Source organism: Neopsephotus bourkii, unplaced genomic scaffold, assembly GCF_033783945.1.
Source record: "Neopsephotus bourkii isolate Nb327-2 ecotype Australia unplaced genomic scaffold, CSIRO-AGI_Nbou_v1 NB_846, whole genome shotgun sequence".
NCBI classification, from domain to species: domain Eukaryota; kingdom Metazoa; phylum Chordata; class Aves; order Psittaciformes; family Psittacidae; genus Neopsephotus; species Neopsephotus bourkii.
In genome coordinates this window covers 375377-397994 of record NW_026901342.1, presented here as the reverse complement: position 1 = coordinate 397994, position 22618 = coordinate 375377, and the positions used below count along the sequence as shown (strand labels likewise).

Genomic DNA, 22618 nt, shown 5'->3' with positions numbered 1-22618 from the left:
TCTGCCCCCTAATCTAACAGTTCCAGGACTGTCTTGGACTGGATGCGGTACTCCAAGGGTAGAAGAGTAGGAGAGAATAGAGAGGGGTACAGTCACCTCCCTTGACATGCTGGCCCTGCTTCTGTTTACGCAGCCCAGAGTGGGGCTGCAAATGCACATTGCCAGGTCTTACTCAATTTTTCATCATCTGGTATCCCCCAGTCCATCTCCAGAGGGCTGCTCTTAACCTGTTCATTCCCCAGGCTGTATTTATGTTGTGGATTGCCCCAGCCCAGGTGCAGGACCTTGCACTTGGACTTGTTGAGCTTCATGAGGTTGGTTCACATGGACCCACCTCTCAAGTCTATCAAGATACCTCTGGATGGCATTCCTTCCCTCAAGCAAATCAACATCATGACTGATCTTGTAGTTGTCTGCAAATTTGCCGAGGTTGCACTCAATCCCACTATGTCATTGATGAAGGTGTGGAATAGTATTGGTCCCAGTATGGATCCCTGAGGGACCTCCCTGAAAATTGTGCATTTGATGTGTGCTAGTAATAGGATTGCTATTTTCTCATTTTAGTTGGAAGTGGTGAAGGAGTAAAACTAGAGCCCAGTACTTCATCACAGGTTTACTGCGAGTGTGATGGGTCATGAAATGGGGCAAAGATGAGACTGTAGTTTTGTAATGAGGGAAGCATTCATGTCAGGATTTATGACATTGATGAAGCTTTATCTGAATGCATCCCTGGCAACACCTAGTCAGGGGAAAATGAACCCAAGTGGGAATGGTGCAAATATCAAGTTAATAACATAAGTGAAGGAGACTAGATTGGATTGTTTATCTGAGCAAAATGAAGACTGAAAGGGGATCTAATTGCTGTCTATAAATATATTAGAAGAGGTAAGCGCTAGGGAAAAGAAAAGTTATGTAGGCTAAAGGGTAGGATTGGTACAAAAATGAATTGACACCAATATGAATGTATTTAGATCATGAGAAATTAGTTAAATTTCAAATCTAAATCATGTCAGTCTGAACCAACCTTCTAAAAACTGTGGGCAAAATTAGTTTTAAATTCATCAGATACCATCTTATAAATTTATTTTTGTTTCATGTGGCCTTTAGAAGGCTTTTTGTAGGTCATGAGGTTATGATGTTCTTAAAAGGTTGGTAGGACAGTGGTGGTACCTGATTATGTACTGAAGCTAGAAGCTGATATGTCATATTGCATTCCAAGACATTAGAATAGCATGACTGATGTTGTAGGTATTTAATATTTTTTTTTCTTTGTAAGAAGGGGTGTTCATTAATTGAAGATTGTATACCTAGGAGTAACTGCTCTATGTGTGAAGTAAACTTAGTAATTATAATTCATAGGAGTATGATGTTGATTTAACATGTTAACAGTATGATGTTAATATGGCCACTTAGTCTGGTAAACCAAATGGAAGTATAAACTATTTTGTTTTTAATTTGGATCTCTACTAGACATGTAGTAGACATGTTCCATGTTACAGCTCAAGTTAGAATTCAGGTGCTTCTGTAGAAGGGAGCTGACTGGTCCTGGGAAGCATGGCTGCATTAGGTCAGCTCAGTACTGTGATGTGAACGTAAGGAGGGACAAGGCTGTGACTGTAGCTTGCATTTAAAGCTTGTGTTTGTGTTCCTGAGTGACTGTAGGGTATGCTGTACTTGTCTTTCAGAGATCTGGGAGATGGAGACCTGTAGTCTGTGCTTCCAGAGAATGAAAGGTCACCCTGCAACTGAAGTGAGCTGTTCATTTCCTTGGGTGGTAGTCCACTATTAGCTAGACCTGTATGCAGGAAATTTTAATGTGTTAAGTGTCTAACACGGTCTAACAGTCAGACACCTGAAACTCTGTTTTGGTGCCTGTTTGTTCTTTGTTGTTTGTTTGTTTGTGTGTTTGTTTGTTTGTTTAAGAATTCTGGCCTTTTGTCCACACTGGGAGAATAAGGAATGGATTTGTTTTTAAAGTTAGTTACACTCTTGGGGTACTAGAAACTGATGAAAACCACAAAGAGCTCTAGTGTTCTGTTTAATGTTTGAGTCTGGCTTCTGATACCCAGTTCTTGGAGCACACTGGAAAAAGTGCCAGGTAACAGGTTTTGGTCAGGTCTTCTGTGGAAAGACTGTTTTTCTATGTGCCACTGCAGTTGTCATCTGAGATGATCATAAGGATTCTGATTACTGCTGTAGAGTTTGAAGAGTATCTTGTATGTTACAATTCAGATCAGTAAGGTGAATCCAATTGGAAATTTTGTATTTGAGGATGCATACATATTTTAGCGTGCTGAATATTTAACTGTTTTAAATGACAGATCTGGGCTTTTCAATATCTCTGAAGCTTTTTGTAAGCTATATAGCAGTTTGAAATACTGAGCACGTTTCAAAGGAAAAAGAAAGGGAGAAGTTACTTGTTCATTTGATTCTGTTCAAATTTGTTGGTGTTCTTGATAGCTAATAGCCTCCGTAATTGTCAAATTCATTAGTTTCCCTACCTTATGCAAATAAAGAGAATAGTTACTCCAGCAAGGAAGGGTTTGTAACATTCTCTGTACTGACCAAAATTGTTAATACTGCATCTGTACTGAAGGATTGCTTGTACGTATTACTTAGTTGTTTCAGGACTTTGGGATTAATTTGCTGGTTTAGATGTTCATGTTTAGCAATAGTAGAATATTTCCACTGCTCTTGTTATTTCAGTGGTGAGAGCACTTTGGGATGACTAATACTTTATCATTAGATTCATAAGATTTTATCCTAGTAGTATTATGAGCTGCCAATTTCCGGCTTTTAACATGTTGGCAAGAATAACAATATAACTAAATAAAGCTAAATTGCAAGTAAGGAATTCATAGTGATGTGGAGGTTAAGTAACAGGCATGCCTTTGATGTTAGTAACATGAAAGTTCTTTAGTAATGGCGCTTATTCAATCGGAAAAATAAGAATAGACATATGACTCAGACTGCTAGATTTTAAAGTTTTTGCTAAATGCTTTATCTTTAGATCAAGTTATTCAATGTTACACCATTCTGTTAGTGGTGTTTGTTGTTGAGGCTAAAGAATATTTTCTGTATTTAACATAAAATACAGGACAATCTCTTTTTAGTCTGTATTTTATCTAATCTGTAAAGTAGATGTCCTCTTTACCAGAATTCAAGGTAATGATCTATGGCTGTATTTTACCATTGAGATAGATGCTTATTGCATTTTTACTGTATTTTTTGGCTACTAACAACTTGTCAGTAACAGACTGGGGTGACTAGAAAATTCGGATCCAAAAATGTGTAAAAAAAAAAAAATTGTCTGCTTTGAAATGCCACTGCATTGTATTCCTGTTTTTTTTTTTTTGTTTGTGGTTTGGTTTTTTTTTTTTTGTCTTTTTTTTTTGTCTTTTTTTTTTTTTTGTCTTTTTTTTTGTCCTTTTTTTTGTCTTTTTTTTTTGTCAGAATGGCTAGCAAAAGTTTTCAATTCCCATTTCTTTTACGTCAGCTTCCGGTTAAGTATGCCAACATCCACATAAGCACCTCTACTAAGCTGTATAGCCATACATACATGCCTGCTCCTTTGACAGAGGAGATGAGCTCTTCTCGGATTAAAACCTGGGCATTGTCTCAGCACTTTTTAGAGGCAAAAATCTTTGACAGAAATATATCAGCATGGATGCTGACAGCATGCACTCGTGGGGAGCTCAGATAAAATCTGATGTTACCCATGGTAAACAGTGCTAGCCTGGAATTAGGCTTCAGAAGCTGTGGACACCGAAGTGTGTCAGCTTCCTAATAAAGCGTTTTTTGCATTCTGACATTTACATGCAGGTTGATGATAAAACTAAAACCTCTTTCTCAAGTGCCAGGGTAGAATAAGAAGTGAAAGATGCTATATTATTGCTCTAGTACATGTGTGTCTACCTAAAAGCCATGGTTATCTGTAGTAATACTAATCTCGCACCTTCATTCCTCATCATTCAGACTTGTAATAGTGAAGTATCAATCCATGAAACTTAAACTGTTGTGGTTCATAGACCGTGAATAATTTTAATATAGGTGATTTGTTAGAGTCTGAATTTTTCAAGAAGGTACTTGAATGCTCATGGGTTTGGTATTTCAAAAGAAAGGAATTATGTTCATTGGCAGTGCATGTTACAGATTCTCTTCAGATTATTTTCACAGAGGTCTGAATATTAATTTATGGAAATAAACCCCATTCCTTTCACTTTTTTTTGTGTCAGTTGTGTTACTATGCTTTTTTAAGAAAGTACTACAAAATTGATTTGGAACAGTAGAGTGCTTTGTGTATATTTTAAGATCAGGGTTGTTTTTATCTGACAGGGTAGTTTTGACTCACTACAGAACACTGGTCTTTCATTTTTAGACCTATTCTCTTCAGTACCCTTGGTGGAGGATGATCAAGTCAGGGAATATTTAAGTAAATTGGGCATACTTGAGTCTTGGAGCCCTCAGGGAATGCACCCAGGAACACTGAGAGGGCTGGCAGACGCAGAAATGGGCTGACAAGAGACTTACGAAGTTCAACTAGTCCTGCACTGTGGGAGAAACAGCCCCATGCACCAGTACAGGCTGGGAGCTGCACAGCTAGAAAGCAGATTTGCAGAACAGGCCCTGGGGGGTCCTGGTGGATACCAGGTTGACTGTGAGACCAGCAAATGTGCTCTTGCTTCAAAGAAGGCCAGTGGTATCCTAGGTTGAATGAGGAGTGTTGCCAGCAGGTCAAAGGAGAAGATCTATCCCCTCTGGTTAGCACTGGTGGGACTGCAGTTGGAATGCTGGGTCTAGTTCTCAGCTCGTTTTAAGAGACACATGGACATACTGGAGAGACTCCTGAAGAACCAGGAAGGTTATGAGGGGACTGTAGTATCTGTCCTATGAGGAAAGGCTGGGTGAGCTGGGACTGTTGAGCCTGGAGAAGGTTCAGGGTGATAATCTTATCAATGTCTACAAATACCTGAAGGGAGGCTGCAGAGAGGATGGAGCCAGGCTCTTTTCAGTGGTGCCAGGTGCCAAGACAGTATGCAGTAATCACAACCTGAAACACCGGAGGTTTCCTTTGAATATCAGGAAACAATTTGTAGTTTTTATTTTCTTTTCCTGTGGGAGTGAGCAAGCCCAAGCATGGGCACAGCTTGGCCAGGGAAGCTGTGGAGTCTGTCCTTGGAGATACTCAGATGCTATCTGAGCACAGTCCTGGTTGACTGGCTCTGGGTGTCCCTGCTTGAGCAGAGGTTTGGCCCAGATGACTTCCTGAGGGAGGGGACCTCCAGAGGTCTCATTCCACAATTCCAGTGACAAATGATGAGAAAGAAAAACAGTTCAATTTGGACCTAATTAAAAAAAAAATAAAATGTCTTTTACACCATGTGAGTGTAGGTTATAAGAGACTATGTACATTTAATTTCTTTATTCTGTTGTTACTTCCAATTCTGGCACAATGAGTTGATGGAGATTTTCTTCTGTTCCTGTCAGGTTTTTTGTAAAAGTCATTTAACTTGCTCCCAAAATTCGTCTTGATGGCTTTTAATACTACTGTTAGTTTCTATCCTGGTGATTTTAACTTTGTCTTCATTCAGTAGTGCTCACAACCTGACTAAGTTTGCTTTGGTAACAATGCCTTGAAGTGTTCTGTATGTTTGTTTTGTGTATGTTAAAGTGCTCTTGGAATTTCAAAGGTGATGAAGCAATTGTGAAAAACCAGCATCCCACTAAAAGGGTATAATCCCAAGAGTTTTTGAAGTTAGTGTTAACTTACACATTTTAAGGTGCTGGGGTTCCTTTTGCCAGTCTGTGTACTTTTTAATGTGTACTTATTTTACATGTGACTTGAATGTATCACTTGACTGGGCCAATTTACAGCTTAAATAAACTTTAGTTCTGTTTATGGAATAGAGTGCTTTCTAGCAGAGTCAGCCTAGGTATTAGCTTTTACAATAGCTACAGTTCAATCAAAGAGGACAATATACTTAAGCTGTTTCATATAAAATGCTGTTGAACTTGTATCATAATGCATGCTCATTTTTTTACAACTCTGGCAGTTATCTGCCTTCTGATTATCACAGATTTAATTTAATTATAATTTCTTACCGATTTTAGGTGGAGGCAATATTCTATGACAAGCTTACTAGTTTTGAATGGAGCTGCTTGATGACTAAACCTGTGTGCTTCTCAATGGCTTTTTATATTTGCTTTGTGCTACCAAGAACTAGAGATACTGACAGTGATCTCACCTTTCCCAGGGGTACCGCAGACTGTGCAATTTTGTCTAACCCCTTCAAAAAGGCGTATTTGTGTAATAATTTTTTCCGTTATGTTTGACCATCCCAGGCAGTAGAAGGCTGAGGAGCTGAAGGAGACCTGATTCTGAAAAGAAAATGACACTGCTGATCAAAATATGTCTATGTAGGTCCTACGTATCCAGTAATAGTCTTTTGGTTTTACTGCACTATAACTTGCAAACTTGTGGCAAGCTGAGAAATTTGGCACTGTTTCAGCTGTGGAAACTGGCTCTACAGAATCAGTGTCATTCTTCCTGCCCACTAGTTGATGTAGTCTGAGATGCGTAGTTGCCAGAGGCAACCCCAGCGTTAATGTTGCAGTGGCTGCACTGTAAGAGTGCGGAATAAAAATTCAGTACACAGTGTTTTTGGAGATCTCTGGTATGCTTTGAGTGTGCTTAGGCAGGTGTCTGTCATTTCTTTGTAAGGCCTTCTTAAGTCAAAAAGAAGGGAAAAAAATGTCTGCATGGGTTGTCACTGCTCCGTCCAAAACAGTTGGAATAACCTGGCACTCTCACAACTTTTATTCTAGGAAGATGTGGTAATTGGTGCCTTGAATTTACACTGCTAAGGGAGTTGCTGAACTCCCTGTCCCCTTTGAAGTAGCTCTGACTCCCAGAGGTTGTTGAATTGAAATTACAGGCTTATGTAGTAATGATCTCTGTTTACATCAGTATAGTTTGAGGACTTTATTAGTTAAATTACCATAGCATCTAAAACCCCTAGTTGCAGATCCAGAAGTCCATTATTTTAAGTTGTACAAATGCAAGAAAAAAGATAGTCTTAAGCAGTTGACAATGGAAGTATTGGGCAAACAACAGTAGATGAGTACTCATAATGTGTGGTGCGTATAGTTAGACATGAGCCTGTCTTAAGGTTTAAGTGCTAATCTAAGTTTTGGCCTGGGTGTCATGGAAGCAGGGAGTAAGGTGCTCTTCTTGAGAATAAATACTGTGCTAGTGTAGCCGTATGTCTTCTGAGATGAAGTTGGCATGTATTTGTCTATCTTCATGTGTGCGGAATGCCTGTATCCGTCTTTGCCTGTTCTTGTTTAGATGTGGTCTGTGTGCTTAAAATTTCTCTTCTTTCCTGGTTCTTTCTCTCCCCCATCTTGTTTTCTCAAGGAACCATCGTGATTTAGGCTTTTGCATTCAGGCTCTTAGTGCTGCTTGTATTTTATTTCCCCACTCCCCCAAGGGTAGGGGTATTTATGTTCATGTGAATGTGAACTCCAGAATCTCCTTAGGCTGTTGCATGATTTCTTTTTTTAAAGGATATGACATGCTAATTTAGATCGTGAGACTTCTCTGAATGGTAATAGATATTTTTCAGGTTTGCTATCCTTGGGTGTGTTCCTGTCTGTCAGTATGTCACTAAACTACCAAAAAAGCTGGGTTCTGCAGGAACACTGAAATTCGGTCACCTTATCCTGTTGAGCACCGGTTTGTTACCAGCTATTTAAGTCTGATAGTTGCGAGTCATGAGAGGCTTTATGCAGCTTTTTTTATCTTTAAAGCTTTTAGAAAGAAGGTGAAAGGTAAAGCTTACAGAAGGGTACTCTAGACCTTGGAAAATATTTCACTCTATTCTGAAAGAAATGTCTGATACTAAAAACAGTTCCTGAGCACTTCTTTAGGAAGTATCCAGGAAATGCAGAGGAGGTCATTGCATTCATGTAGCTGGGGAACAAAAGCAGATTATTATTTTTTAATTAATTATCTGTGGTATTAGAACTGACTGTAAATATCAGAATAATTGGAAGAGTATTTTGAATCCTGTCTCATTATTATGCACTTTGTGAAGGTAGGCATGAAGGGACCTTTCATGTCTCAGAAGAAAAACATAACATCTCTTTTTTTTTTTTTTCCCCTGAGTTTAAACCCCAGTTTATCATCAGTTTATAAATTCACTGCTACTTTGTCTTGAAAGAAGCTGTTTTTGAATAGTACAGCTCCTTTTCTAGATGACTGCCTTTCAAAGTGAGCCTCTGAACTTTGCCTTTTTTTTCCTTTGACCATAATTCCCTTAGTAAAAGTAGTTGAGAAGATTGAGAAGCAGAGCTCCTTAAGTTGTTTAGGGCTGAAATTAAAAATAAAGCAATCCACACCTTTGAAAGCCACATTGAAGGTAGCTGCCAGTGAGCCCTGCAGAGGCAATGCCTAGGTGGCTGTTAGTAGAACTCCCAGAGTAACTTCCTCAAAAATGTTTGTGTAGTTCAAAGAAAGTAGATGTTTGGTTTCTTCTGAGTATATCACCGGTCTAAGGTTTAACTGGGTGTTCAGCTGCCTCATTTTAGTGCAGTGTGTGGTATGGGTGATGAGAGTTATTTTTGGATCACACTCTATAAGTAAATGCAACTGGATCCTGCAAGAGCCATCAAGAGGCAAATGGGAGAAAACTTTTGAAGTAGTTTTGTGAATTTTCCGCTTTGAGGCTGTGTCAAATTTGCTTGGATTGAGAAGGTGACTGTTTCATCCACTGTATAAAGCCAGATGAGACATGAAGCTTCAGACAAGTAATACCGGGTCCTCTTTTCTCAAAAGAGCCTCACTGAATGTGAAGCTATCTCATGTGTATCTTCATCTTGGTATTCTCAGTAATTCCCCTTTTGGTCCTGTATTAGTTTGTATCTCAGTGTTTTGTGTCAACACTCTTAACACACTCTCAAAATCAAATGTGAGTTATAGAAACAATGACATGGGACAGATAGTGAGCCCTCTAGCGTAGTAGCGTTTTTGATAGTGGCCAGTATCTTTTCCCTCAGTGTAGTCCAGACACTTCTGTGGAATAAGGTGTCTGGAAAAAGAGTTGAATTCCTTTGTCTTATGCGATTAGTGGTTTTGTTGTACCTTACCACTTATTCATATCACACATAATTTTAATCCAATTTGACCTAAAGCTTGCTTTCTTTTTGCCTTTTTATAATCAAAAAGTAATTGTCATGTTTTCAGTACCAATGAAAATTATTTCGTAGTAATTTAATGTGTAATATTTAAATAACAATAAAGAAGATTCTTAGAAGTTAATGTACATGTGAAATATTGCATAAATATCATGTTTATATGAAATTCCAGTTTCTGAGTTACAGTCTTTTAGTGCCTGTACAGTCTTGCTTTTAGGTGGAATAGCGTAAGAGAGACTAAGACAGCTCAGAACGCTGAACTTGCTTTTTGTGCTGTTATTGTATGGCATTACACGGAAGTTTATCTCTGTTGGAAGATGTGACATGGAAATTTATGCCTCTTGTCTGATCCAGTCTTAAAAACAATTCCTATTTGGTGATTTAACATAAACACAGTTCAGAAAATACACTGCATTGAAGTGTGGCAACTGCAGCTTCTTTACTGTGGATCAGAGTATACGTATAAACAGAGTGTCATCTCTCTTGCCTCCTTCAGATTTAAAAGATGAGGTTGATGTCTGTTTCTGTAAGTCTGTAGGAGCTCATAAGCAGGACAGAAAGCAGTATGTTTCAGTATCACAGCATTTTCTTTCTTTAAACATATGAAAGAATTCCAATAGAGTATTGCTTCTATTCCTAACAAAAATATCCAGCAAAATTTCCTTTTCTGTATGACCATTACCTTCTAGGTATTCAAAATATTAAGAATAATTTGGTAAAATTAACATATGTATATATGAATTTTTGTACCAGCGTGTCTTTCATACTGTTTAAGAGTTATTTGTTCATTGCTGTAATGTATATTATTATAACTAAGGTGATAATATGTTTTGCGTGTAACAGTATATGTACTTAACGTGTATGATCTAGTCTGCTTTTAGAAGTTTATTGACATGAAGTTATATTTTAAGAGTAATTTATACTGTACAAACAGATATCTTTTTCAGATACACATTCATATTTAAAAGAAAAAAATCCCTTTTTTCAGGTCCCTTTACAGATGTAGTAACTACAAATCTTAAACTACGAAATCCATCAGACAGAAAAGTATGCTTCAAAGTGAAGACCACAGCACCTCGTCGATACTGTGTGAGGCCGAACAGCGGAATTATTGACCCTGGATCATCTGTAATTGTTTCAGGTAAAAACAGATAACATGCAGTTATAGGTTAGGTGGGTATAGGCCTTTCATGAGATTTTCTGAAGCTTGATCTTTGGGATTGTTTGAAATATGAGCGCTTTTAAGTATATTTTTTTTAATATAACTGTTCCATTTCATTAGTGCAATGTCAACTTGATGTAGAGCTGCAATAATACATGAAGAATCCTCCATACAGAAATACTTCCATTTGTCACACTTATCTGCAGCTCTGTGAAACGGGCAATGTCATTAACAGTACTTTTGCTTCAGACTACTGCATTTGTGCTTGTATCTTGAAGTAGGGCACATTACTCGGCTGCTCTGGTGTGTTAAAAGTTTAGCATTGGACAGCTCATGTTAAAAAAAAATAGTTCATAACTGTAGACGAGTTGTTTTGACCATAGTATTGGTCTCTGAACTGTGTTATTTGTAGTATTTACAGTAGTACATGTTAACTGGTAATCATTAAATAGCTTTTTAAAAAAAATATTTGCTGTTATTTTAGGTACCTGGAGCAGTTTGTAGCCCTTAAATTTGAAAAATATAGTATGTTTCACTACAGTGACACTCCTTATTTTGTTTTTGGGTAAGGGGACTAAAAAAACAGAACATCTTTTATTTCTCTGAACTTACCCTATTTCACAACTTGGAGAGCCTTTTTATAGGCTGTAGAGATCATAAGCAGTACTGGTGTGAGCTCCTAGATCTCCCAAGTCAAGCAAGATGATTTTTATAGAACCCTTGGAGAGATGCAGCAAAGTGAAAGGAAAACATGGAGCAATCCTCAGAGCTTTTTAGATTCATATCCTTATACCCTTTGGCAAGTTTGAAAGGAGCTGGAGAACTATCTTCAGGTGATATTTTCAGAAGTTGCAAGGAATAACTTCGGAAAACTTGGGGATTGATTAAAACCTTATAGTAACTTTCTTCGTAGGAGAGACAGTGATTGTCTAATCTTACATAATCAGTAGAATGTGACCCTTTAAAATTTCAGTATTGCTTACTGTGGACGGTCCAGCATCTTGTGTATGAAACAGCATTTTTCTGAGAATTGGTTGAAGATTCAAGTAGTCAAAAGCCTGCTTTATTTCTGTCTTCAGCTTAGAGCCATTTTGTTTTAACTGTGCATTTGATCTGGTATTGGGGATCTTTTCTGTATTCACTTTCTTCAGGGAATTGAATAGATTGAAGGATTCCATTTGCCTGTTGCAAAGAGTGTTTTTACAGTTACAAATCCTTTTAATGCTTTGAGTATTTCAGTTTTTCAAATGAGACAGTATTGGAGCTGTAAGCAAGATTTCAGCCTCAGGTTCACCAATAAAGGAAAAAAGTATTACACTGCTTGACTCCACAGTTTGCATAGCAGGGAATCTTTGATATCTTTTTATCTTTTTTTTTTTTATTACTGAATGCTCAAGCAGTTGTTCAGCTGCAGTGAACCCAAGATACAAATTTCATGTGCACTTGTTTAGTCATAGTGACTCCACAGTGCTTTTCAAAATTCTCTTCCCCAAAGTATCAGCTTCATCTTTTCAGTTTTTATAGGCACACGGTTTCTTTTGGTTCACTTGGTAAGCTAAGTGCGCATATCATTTTTCTTCTGACCCACTTTGTTATCAATCTCTCAACTGAATGTTTTCAGTGCCAACTCATCTTTCATGTAATTAAAAGTAGATTTCTCTCACATTGTTATGCAGACAGAAATCACTGTAGGATACCATGGGCTGAAGCTCTGCATTCAAAAGTAAATACTGAGGTAGTGTTAGCTGTCTTCAGCCTGCAGAATATGTTGTGCTGATGTTGATTCAAGCCAATTTTTAAATTCATTGTTGAGATGTGATTTAATAGCCATTTTAGGGAAGTGCATGGGTACTTTGTTTATTGTTCAATTGTGAATCATGTTTATAAGATTTTGCCAAAAATACTAATTTTGTAAGACCTGTTTTTCTTTGCCTTGGTGCCCTAGATTAACTATTATCATATGTACTGCTTGTTGTTAACAAGTGTTGATTTTTCTTTTCAGAATATAGCTTGTTGCTTCTTTCACAACTTGTAACTGTTACTTATTATTGTTCTTTCTTCTGGTTTCAGACCTCATTGACGTATGTACTGTGGAGATAAAGCTCTCCTGTGTAGAAAACCTAGGCCTGTTAACAAGAAGTTTGCTATTTATTGCAGTTCTCCTTGAAGTGATCTCTGGATTACTTGAGGATTCCAAGAACATACTGAAAACTGGATTTGTATATTCATGAGATTTTCCATGATTATTTAAAGTTGTAAAGAGCTTGAAGAGCTTTTTAAACTTGTGAGCTATCTCTTTCTGCTTCTTGTTAGTTCAATGAGATTTTAAGCTGTTACCAAATGGTCAAGGAACGTAAAGTTATTTAACTAGTTATCCAAGGATTCTGCCAGCGTTTGAAGAAGTTCTGTGATGATGGAGAGTAATCTTTTAGGTTACTTGGCTTTTGGAAACTGAAGTACTACAAGCTACTCATTAGTCTGTTGATGGAACAATTCTTAAAGATAAATGGCTATAGCATCCATACCTGGAAGAATAATTCATTATGAATCATATGAATTCATATGAATCAATATGATTCATATTAGTTACTTATGCTTTGATTATGCTGTATGTAACATTTAAGGGGAAAAAAAATATCCACCCTGTAGTAAACACTACCAACTTGTAAATACTATTTAATGCCTAAAGTTAGGTGGCAGTATAATTAAATTTAGATGTGCCTTTTTTTCATAGGTACTAGTGAATTTGGAAAGACCAAGTTAGTAATTTTGGTACTGTACTTAATATTTTATAAACTATCGTAGTTCAATCCTGACATGAAGAATTTACTCTGTGTGAAGGCAAGCGTCTTGAACCAAACATCAGATGAAGATTCAGAATTGTGCAGAATATTATTGAATGGTGAAAACTGTAGCAGTATCGAAGTCTGCAGACTGAATTGGCTTAGAATATATGGTAATAATGTTCAGAGCATACTGAGTGTTTTCTAGCTAAATCAGTATTTCTGCTAGAGCTTTTTCATAGCTGTAAATGAAATTTGTGTGGTCCTGTGCTTCCATCAGGAGTAAGGCAACTTACTGTGTCTGATGGTAGTTTGTTTCAGACAGGGCCTGTTCCAGATGAACAGTATGGTTGGCAGTGAACTACTGGTTGTGTATCCATCCCTCTGCTTCAGTAGTCTCCCAACACTATCATAACAAATCTTGTGTATTCAGGTGTTTCTGCAAGCCCTTACATTATGCACCTGGATATGCAACTGTATCCTATAAAAACTCTAATCTCCTGGTCTGTGTATAGATACCATGTTATTTCAGTCGTTTGAACTGAGGAAATGAGACACAAAATAGTGATGCCAGGGTGACCTGGACAGCCCTTATGATGTATCCATCCAGCAGACTATATGTTTTTATAATTTGGATGAAATCCCTATGCTTCTGTAATTAAAGTTTTCATTTAGAAGTATTGTGATGCTGTTGCTGAGGAAGTCTGTAAATAGTGTCAGCAATGTAGTTTTTTTTTCACAGAGGTTGCGCACATTTCACCATAATAACTTTAGAAACTTACGTTTCTGGTTTTGACTGATGAGAGTTTTTGGCTTTGGAAAGCTGAAAGTACAGCAAAAAGGCTGTAATGCAGAAAGTCTGGACTGCTTTCAGTTTCCACCTCTGGGACTTACAGTGCAAATGGTGCTGTGTAAAAAATGTCTGGTTTCATCCAAAAGACTTCTTTAGTTAATATCTGCATTACAATATGTTGAAAGCTGAAAATGCAGTGAGAAAAAAAAGATAAAATACTAGGAGCAGGTATTACAGGTTTTAATGTTTCACTTAGAGCTGCCTGTACAGGGAATTTGATTTTTGAATCCTATCCTTCTTTCTTCACTGGTAAAATGTGGTGGAGGCTCAAAACTTGCCATAGAATTAAAGTGTGTACCTGAGTTTTGGTATGCTTTTGGACAAATGTTAGCTGATAGACTGGACTTACAGTTAAGAATGTTAAAACCTGAGTAAAATGTGTTCTGTAGTTATATATTTTTAAAGAACTCAATTTGAAAGTGTTTTAAAGATGTGTTATTAAAGCCCCAGGTAGCTTTACGTCCTCTGACTGTAGTTTGAATGAAGTATTTTAGTGGTTTTGCTCACTGTTTAGATTCATATACAGTTAGAAGTTGCACTTGCCCCGCTGCTTGGTGGTCTACCGAATGTAGGTTCATAATGTGTACCTGTCATAACGTGTTCTACAATTCTTTAACTTTTCATTCACTTAATCATAAAATGTTTTTATTCCAAAGAAATGTCCTGTGGTGTTTGCTTGGCTTGTGTTTTGTTTGTTTGTTTCTGGTCTGCCTTAGAGGATTGGTTTAAACATATGAAATGTTTAGCTATAGTAATTACAGAAATAATGGTATCAGCTGCACCAGACTCTGAAAAACTTAAGATTTTTCCTTTCAGTACCTGTTGCTACAGTGTATATCTGCTCTGTATTCCATTTTAACTTTCAGTATTTGCTCAGGGAAAAGTAAGTCTACAGTGGACAGCATGCTGTGTATATGGTGAATTACCTGTCACAGTGACTAGCTGAAGAATCACAGTTCTGTGCTTTGTATTTTCTTTTGAACAGTAATGCTGCAGCCTTTTGACTACGACCCAAATGAGAAGAGTAAACACAAGTTTATGGTACAAACAACCTATGCACCACCAAATATTTCAGATTTGGAGGCAGTGGTAAGTAAAAGTAAAATGACTTGTGTATATATATATGATTTTTTTAATTCCCCTTAAAAATTCAGGCTTAAGTGTAAATGAATTGTGTTTTTTGCAGTTTTCTTTTGGAGAAGAATTGTGTTTTCTCTGAACAAGTATGACTTCCATATGTGATTCAGTTTTTTTAGTATTAAATACAAGCTTGGTTCTTAGAACTGGCTAGTGAACTGATTGAATGGAAATAGTAGTGCATCCAAGGTAAGGTCAGTTCAGTGGTAAAATTTTGGCATGTTATACCTTCTGTGCAGCTAATCTGAAGTGATAAATGTTGTATTTGAAGGAATTGAATATATTTAAACAAGCCTGAAGGTGTATGAAATGGGTGCATTAGGTCTGAAAAGTGCTTAGGAGAAACGTTGAATGAAATTATAATGAATTAAAACATTTGGAAGACTAAGATAAATCTCTGCAAGATACCAGGTGGCTGAACACAGCACAAACAATAGGTTTATTTTATGTTTTAATAGAATATGTTGTAGATTCAGTTCTTAGGCAGGATTGGTCTGATGAAAGATCTAGAAAGAAGCTATTTAGGTTTGTACTTGTTAGTTCAGAAGAAAGGACACCTGTTTCTGATGTTACAAGCTGGCAGTAATGGGAAAGAAGCCTTCAGATATCAGAACGTACCCTGTACAGAGAGTGTGGACTCTCATAAGCACGTATATTAAGGTGGAAGGGAATGGTGCACAGGCATCTGTCTCTAGAGGCTCTTTTAGGGGATGCCTGAATGAAATGTTCAACGTTCATTCAAGGTAGAGGAGGAGACGGGGAGTTGATATCAAGTCACTGAAATCCATTAGACCTGCAGGCTCTCTGTCCGTTTGCTGAAGGCAAAAATTACTGTGGCATCTTTGCTGGAAACAGTGGAAAACCTGTTAGATTTTGTTAAACTTTTGAGACATGTAAGTAGAAAGCTAACATCTCTCTTGATTGTTGGGCAGGTTTACTTTTTATTAGTATGCTTGGATAGCTCTTGGTTATGTGTGGTAAGTGAAGCATAACTATTCGGTAAGGATATAAAATCCACTTTAGAAATACCTTTGAAGTAGCACAGTCTGTTCAAGTACAGAATATTGAGAAACATCTTGCAGAATATCAGTAGTTGTAGTTAGAAGTTACTGTACAAGTAATGCCACTGAAAAAAAAACCAACAGAAAAAGTGTTTGTGTGGGGAAAGGATGTTATGAAAAGCCTGGCTATTCTAGTCTATAAGATTCTAAGGTAACTTCATAGGACCTAATATAGGAAAAATTGCCACAAACTTGATCAGTCTCTGGGCCTAAAGATTTAAGGCAATGACATGAAGTGTATGCTTTGAAAGCTAATTGTCTGTTAGAGAAATTCCAGCATATTTCACAGTCATTTGAATATATTGACAACCATTAGAATTTAAAATGTTTTTTATAAAAACAGCTCTGAAAAATTCTCTCTGCCCAAGTTGTAATGCAGTAAAAGGAGGGAGTGGTTAAAAATCTAAAATAGGAAGAGATAAAGAAATTTACTCTGAAACTAAATACAGAGTCACTAAAAGGTATCTTTCAGTCCTTTGTTTGAAATTGGTGCTTCCAAGATGGGACCCAAGGAGTACATTTACCAAGGAATGGTAACTTTGTTCTTAAACTGACTCATACGGTACTTGTTCCTGGTTGTGTGCTAAAGGAGATGCTGCATGGTTGCCTCCCTGACCCCGAAAAACCTCTGGATCCATCCTGGCATTCAATTTACTTATTTCCATTTCCAGACTTAATCAGCCATTTCTAGCTTTCATTACTTCACAGTAGTCAAAGTGAACCAAAAAAAACCATTGTTCAGAAGCAAATCTGAAAATTGCAGCTAGGGTAAGGACAGTGTTCACCTGTACTAAGTACTAAAAGCAAGCTTATGAACTGTTTAGGTGTTTGCATGAGTGCAGCATGTTAAGTAACTATATTAATTATTATCTTAGTGGAAAGAAGCGAAGCCTGATGAGTTAATGGACTCCAAATTGAGATGTGTGTTTGAAATGCCCAATGAAAATGATAAACTGGTAAGTAAGAAATTGTCATAGACTGACTGGTAGGAATTTGGGGAAATCTGTTTTGAAGTTTTTTTAAACCTATTTGATTTGTTGATTAAAGGGGTTGTAGGAAATTGTACTAAAAGAGACAGAAAGGGTATTCAGTATATAACCTTAGGTATTCATAGGATCTTAAAACAATCCATTTTGAAAGGTACCTTGAAACACCATCTGGTCCAACCATGCTTTGTTGGAAAGGGAGCACCCTATCAAACTGCATCTTAAAAGCCTCCAACAATGGACACTAGTGCCAAAAATGTGTTTGTTTTTTTGTTGGGGTTTTTTGTTTTGTTTTTGTTTTTTGTTTTGTTGTTATTGATTTTCTTGGGATTTTTTGTTGTCAGATTAAAAAAAAACCCCATACAATATTGTGTACAGTGAAAAGTGAATTGCATCATTTTATTTTAAAGTATTGCATGCTTTTCAATTTTAAAAATCCTGTTTCTAATTCACCTTGATCAGAAAAGGAAGTATTAATTAGAAATTGCTTTAGGAATCCTAAATGCATTTTTTTTTTTTAAGGTAATGCTAAAGAGAGATAATCAGACAAAAAAAATAGTAATCGCATTGCCTCTTTCATGCTCTTGCCTTCACACAAAATCTGTTCCAATTGTGTAGGAGATGACAGTTTCATTGTATACAGACTGAAGATCTCTGTGTTGCCTGATATTTGGAGTAATAGTTAACTGTCAGTTACCTAGAAGTATTGTAGAGCATGACTGCATTCTTATGCACAAACTTTTTATTTACCCTTATACTTGAAATTCTGATTTATATAATCTGGTACTGTATATTCTGGGTTGTTTGGGGTAGTGTTTTTTTATGTTTTCCTTTATTATTATTTTATTAGTTTAATGTAGCATCGTGAGAGTGCTAAAGTGCTGTTTCTGTAAACAGCCTTATTCATTTTATGACCTTGACTTTTAGTGCTGTCCAGCTTTTACAGTAGTCTGTAAGGCATGTTGTGGGAAAGTAGTATGAATCCATACATGTAAAAACCATCTCATTATTTACATACGCAAAGCGTCTTGGTGAAGGCTGTTAGCTGACCAGTAGCTGTGTTTGCAACATTTCTTTTAATACAGTTTTTTGGACTGTAATGTAAAGATGTTTTTCAGAGGCCATGTCAGCATAATGTTTTTGGTGTACTTTCCCCCCCTTTTTTGGTGAAGGATAATTTATGAGATGTACCCTTTTATTTAAGTGTAAGTTGGCTAAACATGTTATTATTATCAAGGCAATTAATTATCTACTTTCTGCATTTTTTACCTTCTTAGTAAATTAGATATTAGAAAAATTACACTTGTTTTTAATTTTATAAAACGTATAATGTAGAGAGAGAAATGTAGTGGATTATACAGAACGAACTCCTTTTCTACTTCCTTTAATGTTGTATTTTCAGTGTTGGCTGTACGTAGCATTTGTATTTTTCTGAGTAGCAGCATAGGGTTGCAAAATCCTGCTTCAGCAGTTGATTCAGTATCTTAAATCTGGCAATGAGAAATCTGCCAAGTCCTGAGGGTAAGCCTTACCTGTCACCTCAGGATATACTTACATGAGGACACAAGTATTTCACTCCAGTCAGCAACAACTTCCTTCAGATGCTCACCAGTCATAGCCAGAAGATTGTCATGAAGAAACCAGTCAGGGAGGTCAAACAGCAGAAGCAGAGAGGTTTGTTCCAGGGAGATAAGTCTTAGGTCTGTCGTGAAGTTTCAGTGCTACTAAAGGAATTCAGTTCAGCTAGCAAACCAATTAAAAAAGCAACAGATCCTGATCTGCTTTCTCGTGATGCAAATATGTTGGTCCTTTTAAATCCAGTTAGGAGTACCTGTGTGCAGTAGCAGGATCTGGCTGTTAGGCTGTGTATGGCTGCATTGCAAAAAAAGTAAAGTGCAAGTAGATGCTGTAGACCAAATGACTTCTACTTGCATAGGAACTAAATAAATTCTTGCATCTTTTATTTTTCAGTTGCTTCACCGTTAAATAGATGTGTTGACCTTCAAAGAGGTTTTCTGTTACACTTAGTGCTTACTTTAGGCTGCTTTGGTTATGAGAGATGCAATTAGTGGTTTAAATGACATAGCTGTGCAACCAAGCAACTAGGAATAGAAAAGCCTGAATGTGAATATGAGCTGTTTCTGAGTGTATTGCTATATGAATGTTGTGTTTTTACAAATAGTAACCTGGCTATACAGTTGGATCTGTTGTATTACTAATGTCTGATGAAGATTATTGTAGATTTTGAGCAGAACCGTGGTAACCGGTTTTTTCATTCTATTTTTGGCTTTTTCACAGCTTTTTATGTGACTTTTCACTTGTATTGAAAATTAGTAGTGTGTTAGAACTGCTGTGAAACTTAAATCCCATGTTTGTTCCTTTTCTTTTTTTCATGCCATCTTTTGATTGCCTGCTGTGTCAGTTTTAAGCGGCTAAAGTATTAATTTTTGTCTCAGTAGCATGTAGTGCCAACAGTACAATCTTCTCTTGCTTTTTAATAGCTGAGCTAATCAGAATTGAAGTGTTAACAGAAGTCTTTGTTACAGATTACTGTAAATATAAACTTCTTTGAACTGTATTAGTATTAGTAGCTGGATTGTTTCAGTTTTAAAATGTGGGTGATTTTTCTAGGTAAGTAAAATTCTCAAGTCATTCTTAATATTTGTAGAATGATATAGATGCAAGCAAACCTGCCCCAGTACTGAATACATCTAAGCAGGATGGACCGATGCCAAAACCCCATAGTGTTTCACTTAATGATACTGAAACAAGGAAGCTAGTGGAGGAGTGCAAAAGACTTCAAGCAGAGGTTATGAAGCTGACGGATGAAAATCAGCACCTGAGAGTAAGTTCTGCTCACATGTTTATGTTGTAGTAGTTTCACTCTTCATTGAAAGGTCTAGTTTTCAGTTAGGCCAATAGATGTGTATTCAGAAAGTAGATGCAGCTGTTAGAATGTCAACATTGACTTGTAATAGTTTTCCTGTCCTGTATATACTGTGTATTTTGAATTTCTCAGTGATTGACACTTTGTGATTGTCCTGGATGAGATACTGAGATACATAATTTTCTTTATTTAAGGTGGGTTTGGTTACTTGAAGTCTAAGTCAGAGATACCAAATTAGTAGCTGTTATTAAAGTGCATGATTATGCATTAAGAATGAGTAAATGAGATACAAACTGGTTACATTCTGTATCATAAATTGTTAGTGAACAAGAGCAATGGTTTGGCCAGAGGAAGTAACCTAAAACAACTTTCCACTACTTTTGTTTAAAAGTTCTGTTCAGTAACCTGTAACTTCTCAGTACATAATTTTGTGTGTCTTTCTATATATTTGCTTTTGGGTATCTAACAGTGTCATTGGCCATAGTAGACTTTTAAAGAACCCTGAAATGCTGATGTCTCCAAATCGTTAATTCTGATGACATTGGAATATTTGGAGAAGTACTACACAAAGCAGGTGTTTTTCATTCACAGTAAGGAATTACTGCTATTTAATTCTAATGCATAGTAAGTAAATCAGGATTATTCATTGTGTATAACAAGAATTTCAGAATCTACCTTAACGAACAGGGAGGGAGACTAGTGGATTACCTGTCCTTATTTGAAATGTTACAGTTTGCTTTGTTCATATTTTGGATTTTGATGTGGTCTAAGGTTGGGGGGGCAGGGAGAGAGGTTTATGTTTGATTTTGGGTGTTTTTTTTTTTTGTTGTTGTTTTTTTGTTTTGTTTTGACTTTATTTAAATATTAACCAGTAAATTTGGCCTTTGAGTTCAGTTTTTACTATTGTAAAGAAGATGTGTTCATAAACTTTTTTCCATCTTTGTTGTTCCCCTGCTCCCCCCCCCAGGATGAAGGCTTGAGGCTCAGAAAGGTAGCGCACTCGGATAAATCTGGATCACCCACAGCTTTGGCCCTCAGAGATAATGGCTCTAATTCTCTTCCTTCACTTCTTGTCGTAATTGCAGCCATTTTCATTGGATTCTTTCTAGGGAAGTTCATCTTGTAGAAAGAATGAGTGAGAAGCATGCAAAATGCAGCTTCCTTTTTTTTTTTTTTTGTTTCTTTTTTTTTTTTTCTTGGCCAGAAAAAGATTTGTTTACCTACCACTTCATTGGTAGTATGGCCCAAGTGGCCATTTTTGTGTACAGCATCATAACAGGCTTTGCCTTTAATGATCTCGCACGGTTAGAAAACACAATCTTGAAAAGACAAACTGTTCGGCTACTGGACAAAATTGTACATTATGTCATCAATAGCAGGTGTCAGTTGCACAGTCAGTCCTTTATGAAAATTCATAAATAAAGAATTGTTCTTTCTTTCTGTGGTTTTAATAAGAATTCAAAAATTGTTCAGAGTCTTGTAAATGTTATTTTAATAATACTTTAAAATTTTATCTGTTGCTGTTACCTCTTGAAAAATGATTTATTAGATTGCTAATCCCACTCATTCAGGAATATGACAAGAGGTATTCTGGGGAAAATGGTGCCTCTTACTGTGTAAATTTTCTCCTTACCTTACTTTGCTAATATCATGGCAGAATTTCTTTCTTATTCCTTGTGAGGCATTGTTGAGAGTTCTTCACCCTTACAATCTTGTCCCATAATATTTAACATTACAAAAGAAATAAAATTGTTAACAGATTTTTCTTCTGGGTAGCCTGTTTGTGTGTGTCGTACTTTTAGAGGGGATTCCTAACAATTCATTGTTTATGGTAATTTGCTACTTGTAACAAATGGCTATTTTGGAGTTTATTTGCTTAAGTCTCTGGCTTAGACTGTTGTAATTGAAGCTTGGGGGGTGGGGAAAAATGTTTCCATTCTATTTGTTTTTTTTTTTTTTTTTTAAATAGACTTTCCTGGCTGGTTTCAGCTACAGAAAGGATGGTTATCAAACTTGCTCTGGGACAGAGTAATTTGCATATCCAGCAGGTACAAATACCAGACGTGAATGTTTTCAATATAATAACAATTTGCTTGGATTGTGTGGGAGTATAATAATCAACCTTCTGTTCCATCTTTGGGTTTTCTGGGTGTCTTCCAGGAGTCAGAGTTATTCTTTGATTTCATAAGGGTACTCAATTCACATACACTAACTTGCTCAGTTTGTCGTTCTGTTTTACCTGGTATTTGAAAGTGCAAGTTGAATCATTCAGACACCCATAGTGAATTCCATGTTGTGGAATAGCTGATACTTGCTGAGTGAGCCTCAGTTGCTTACTTTTAGAAAACTAAAACCACTTTATGCAACTCTTGGCAGATCTGCCTGTGTTAACAATGTACAGCTAAGTTTTAGAGAATGCATCTGGGGAGGGATCTGAATTGCTTCCCTGCACTTAATCTTATGTCTTGTCTTATCTCTGAATATGTCATAAAACCAAACAACAGTATTGCAACAAAATATTACCTGTACTTCTGACTTGCCGTAATCCAATACA

The 22618-nt window shown here is 36.7% G+C and overlaps 1 protein-coding gene across 1 annotated transcript in view; it reads left to right on the top strand.

Annotated features, from left to right (window-relative positions):
- The window catches only part of VAPA (VAMP associated protein A), a 28945-nt gene extending 7120 nt beyond the window's left edge, over positions 1 to 21825 (top strand). Inside the window, exons 2-6 of the mRNA XM_061356287.1 lie at positions 10184 to 10336; positions 14979 to 15082; positions 17067 to 17147; positions 19846 to 20022; positions 21032 to 21825. Coding sequence (XP_061212271.1) covers positions 10184 to 10336; positions 14979 to 15082; positions 17067 to 17147; positions 19846 to 20022; positions 21032 to 21190 — 674 coding nt within the window. The 3' untranslated portion in view covers positions 21191 to 21825. The remainder of the gene's footprint in view (positions 1 to 10183; positions 10337 to 14978; positions 15083 to 17066; positions 17148 to 19845; positions 20023 to 21031) is intronic.
- The last annotated feature ends 793 nt before the right edge of the window (positions 21826 to 22618 follow it).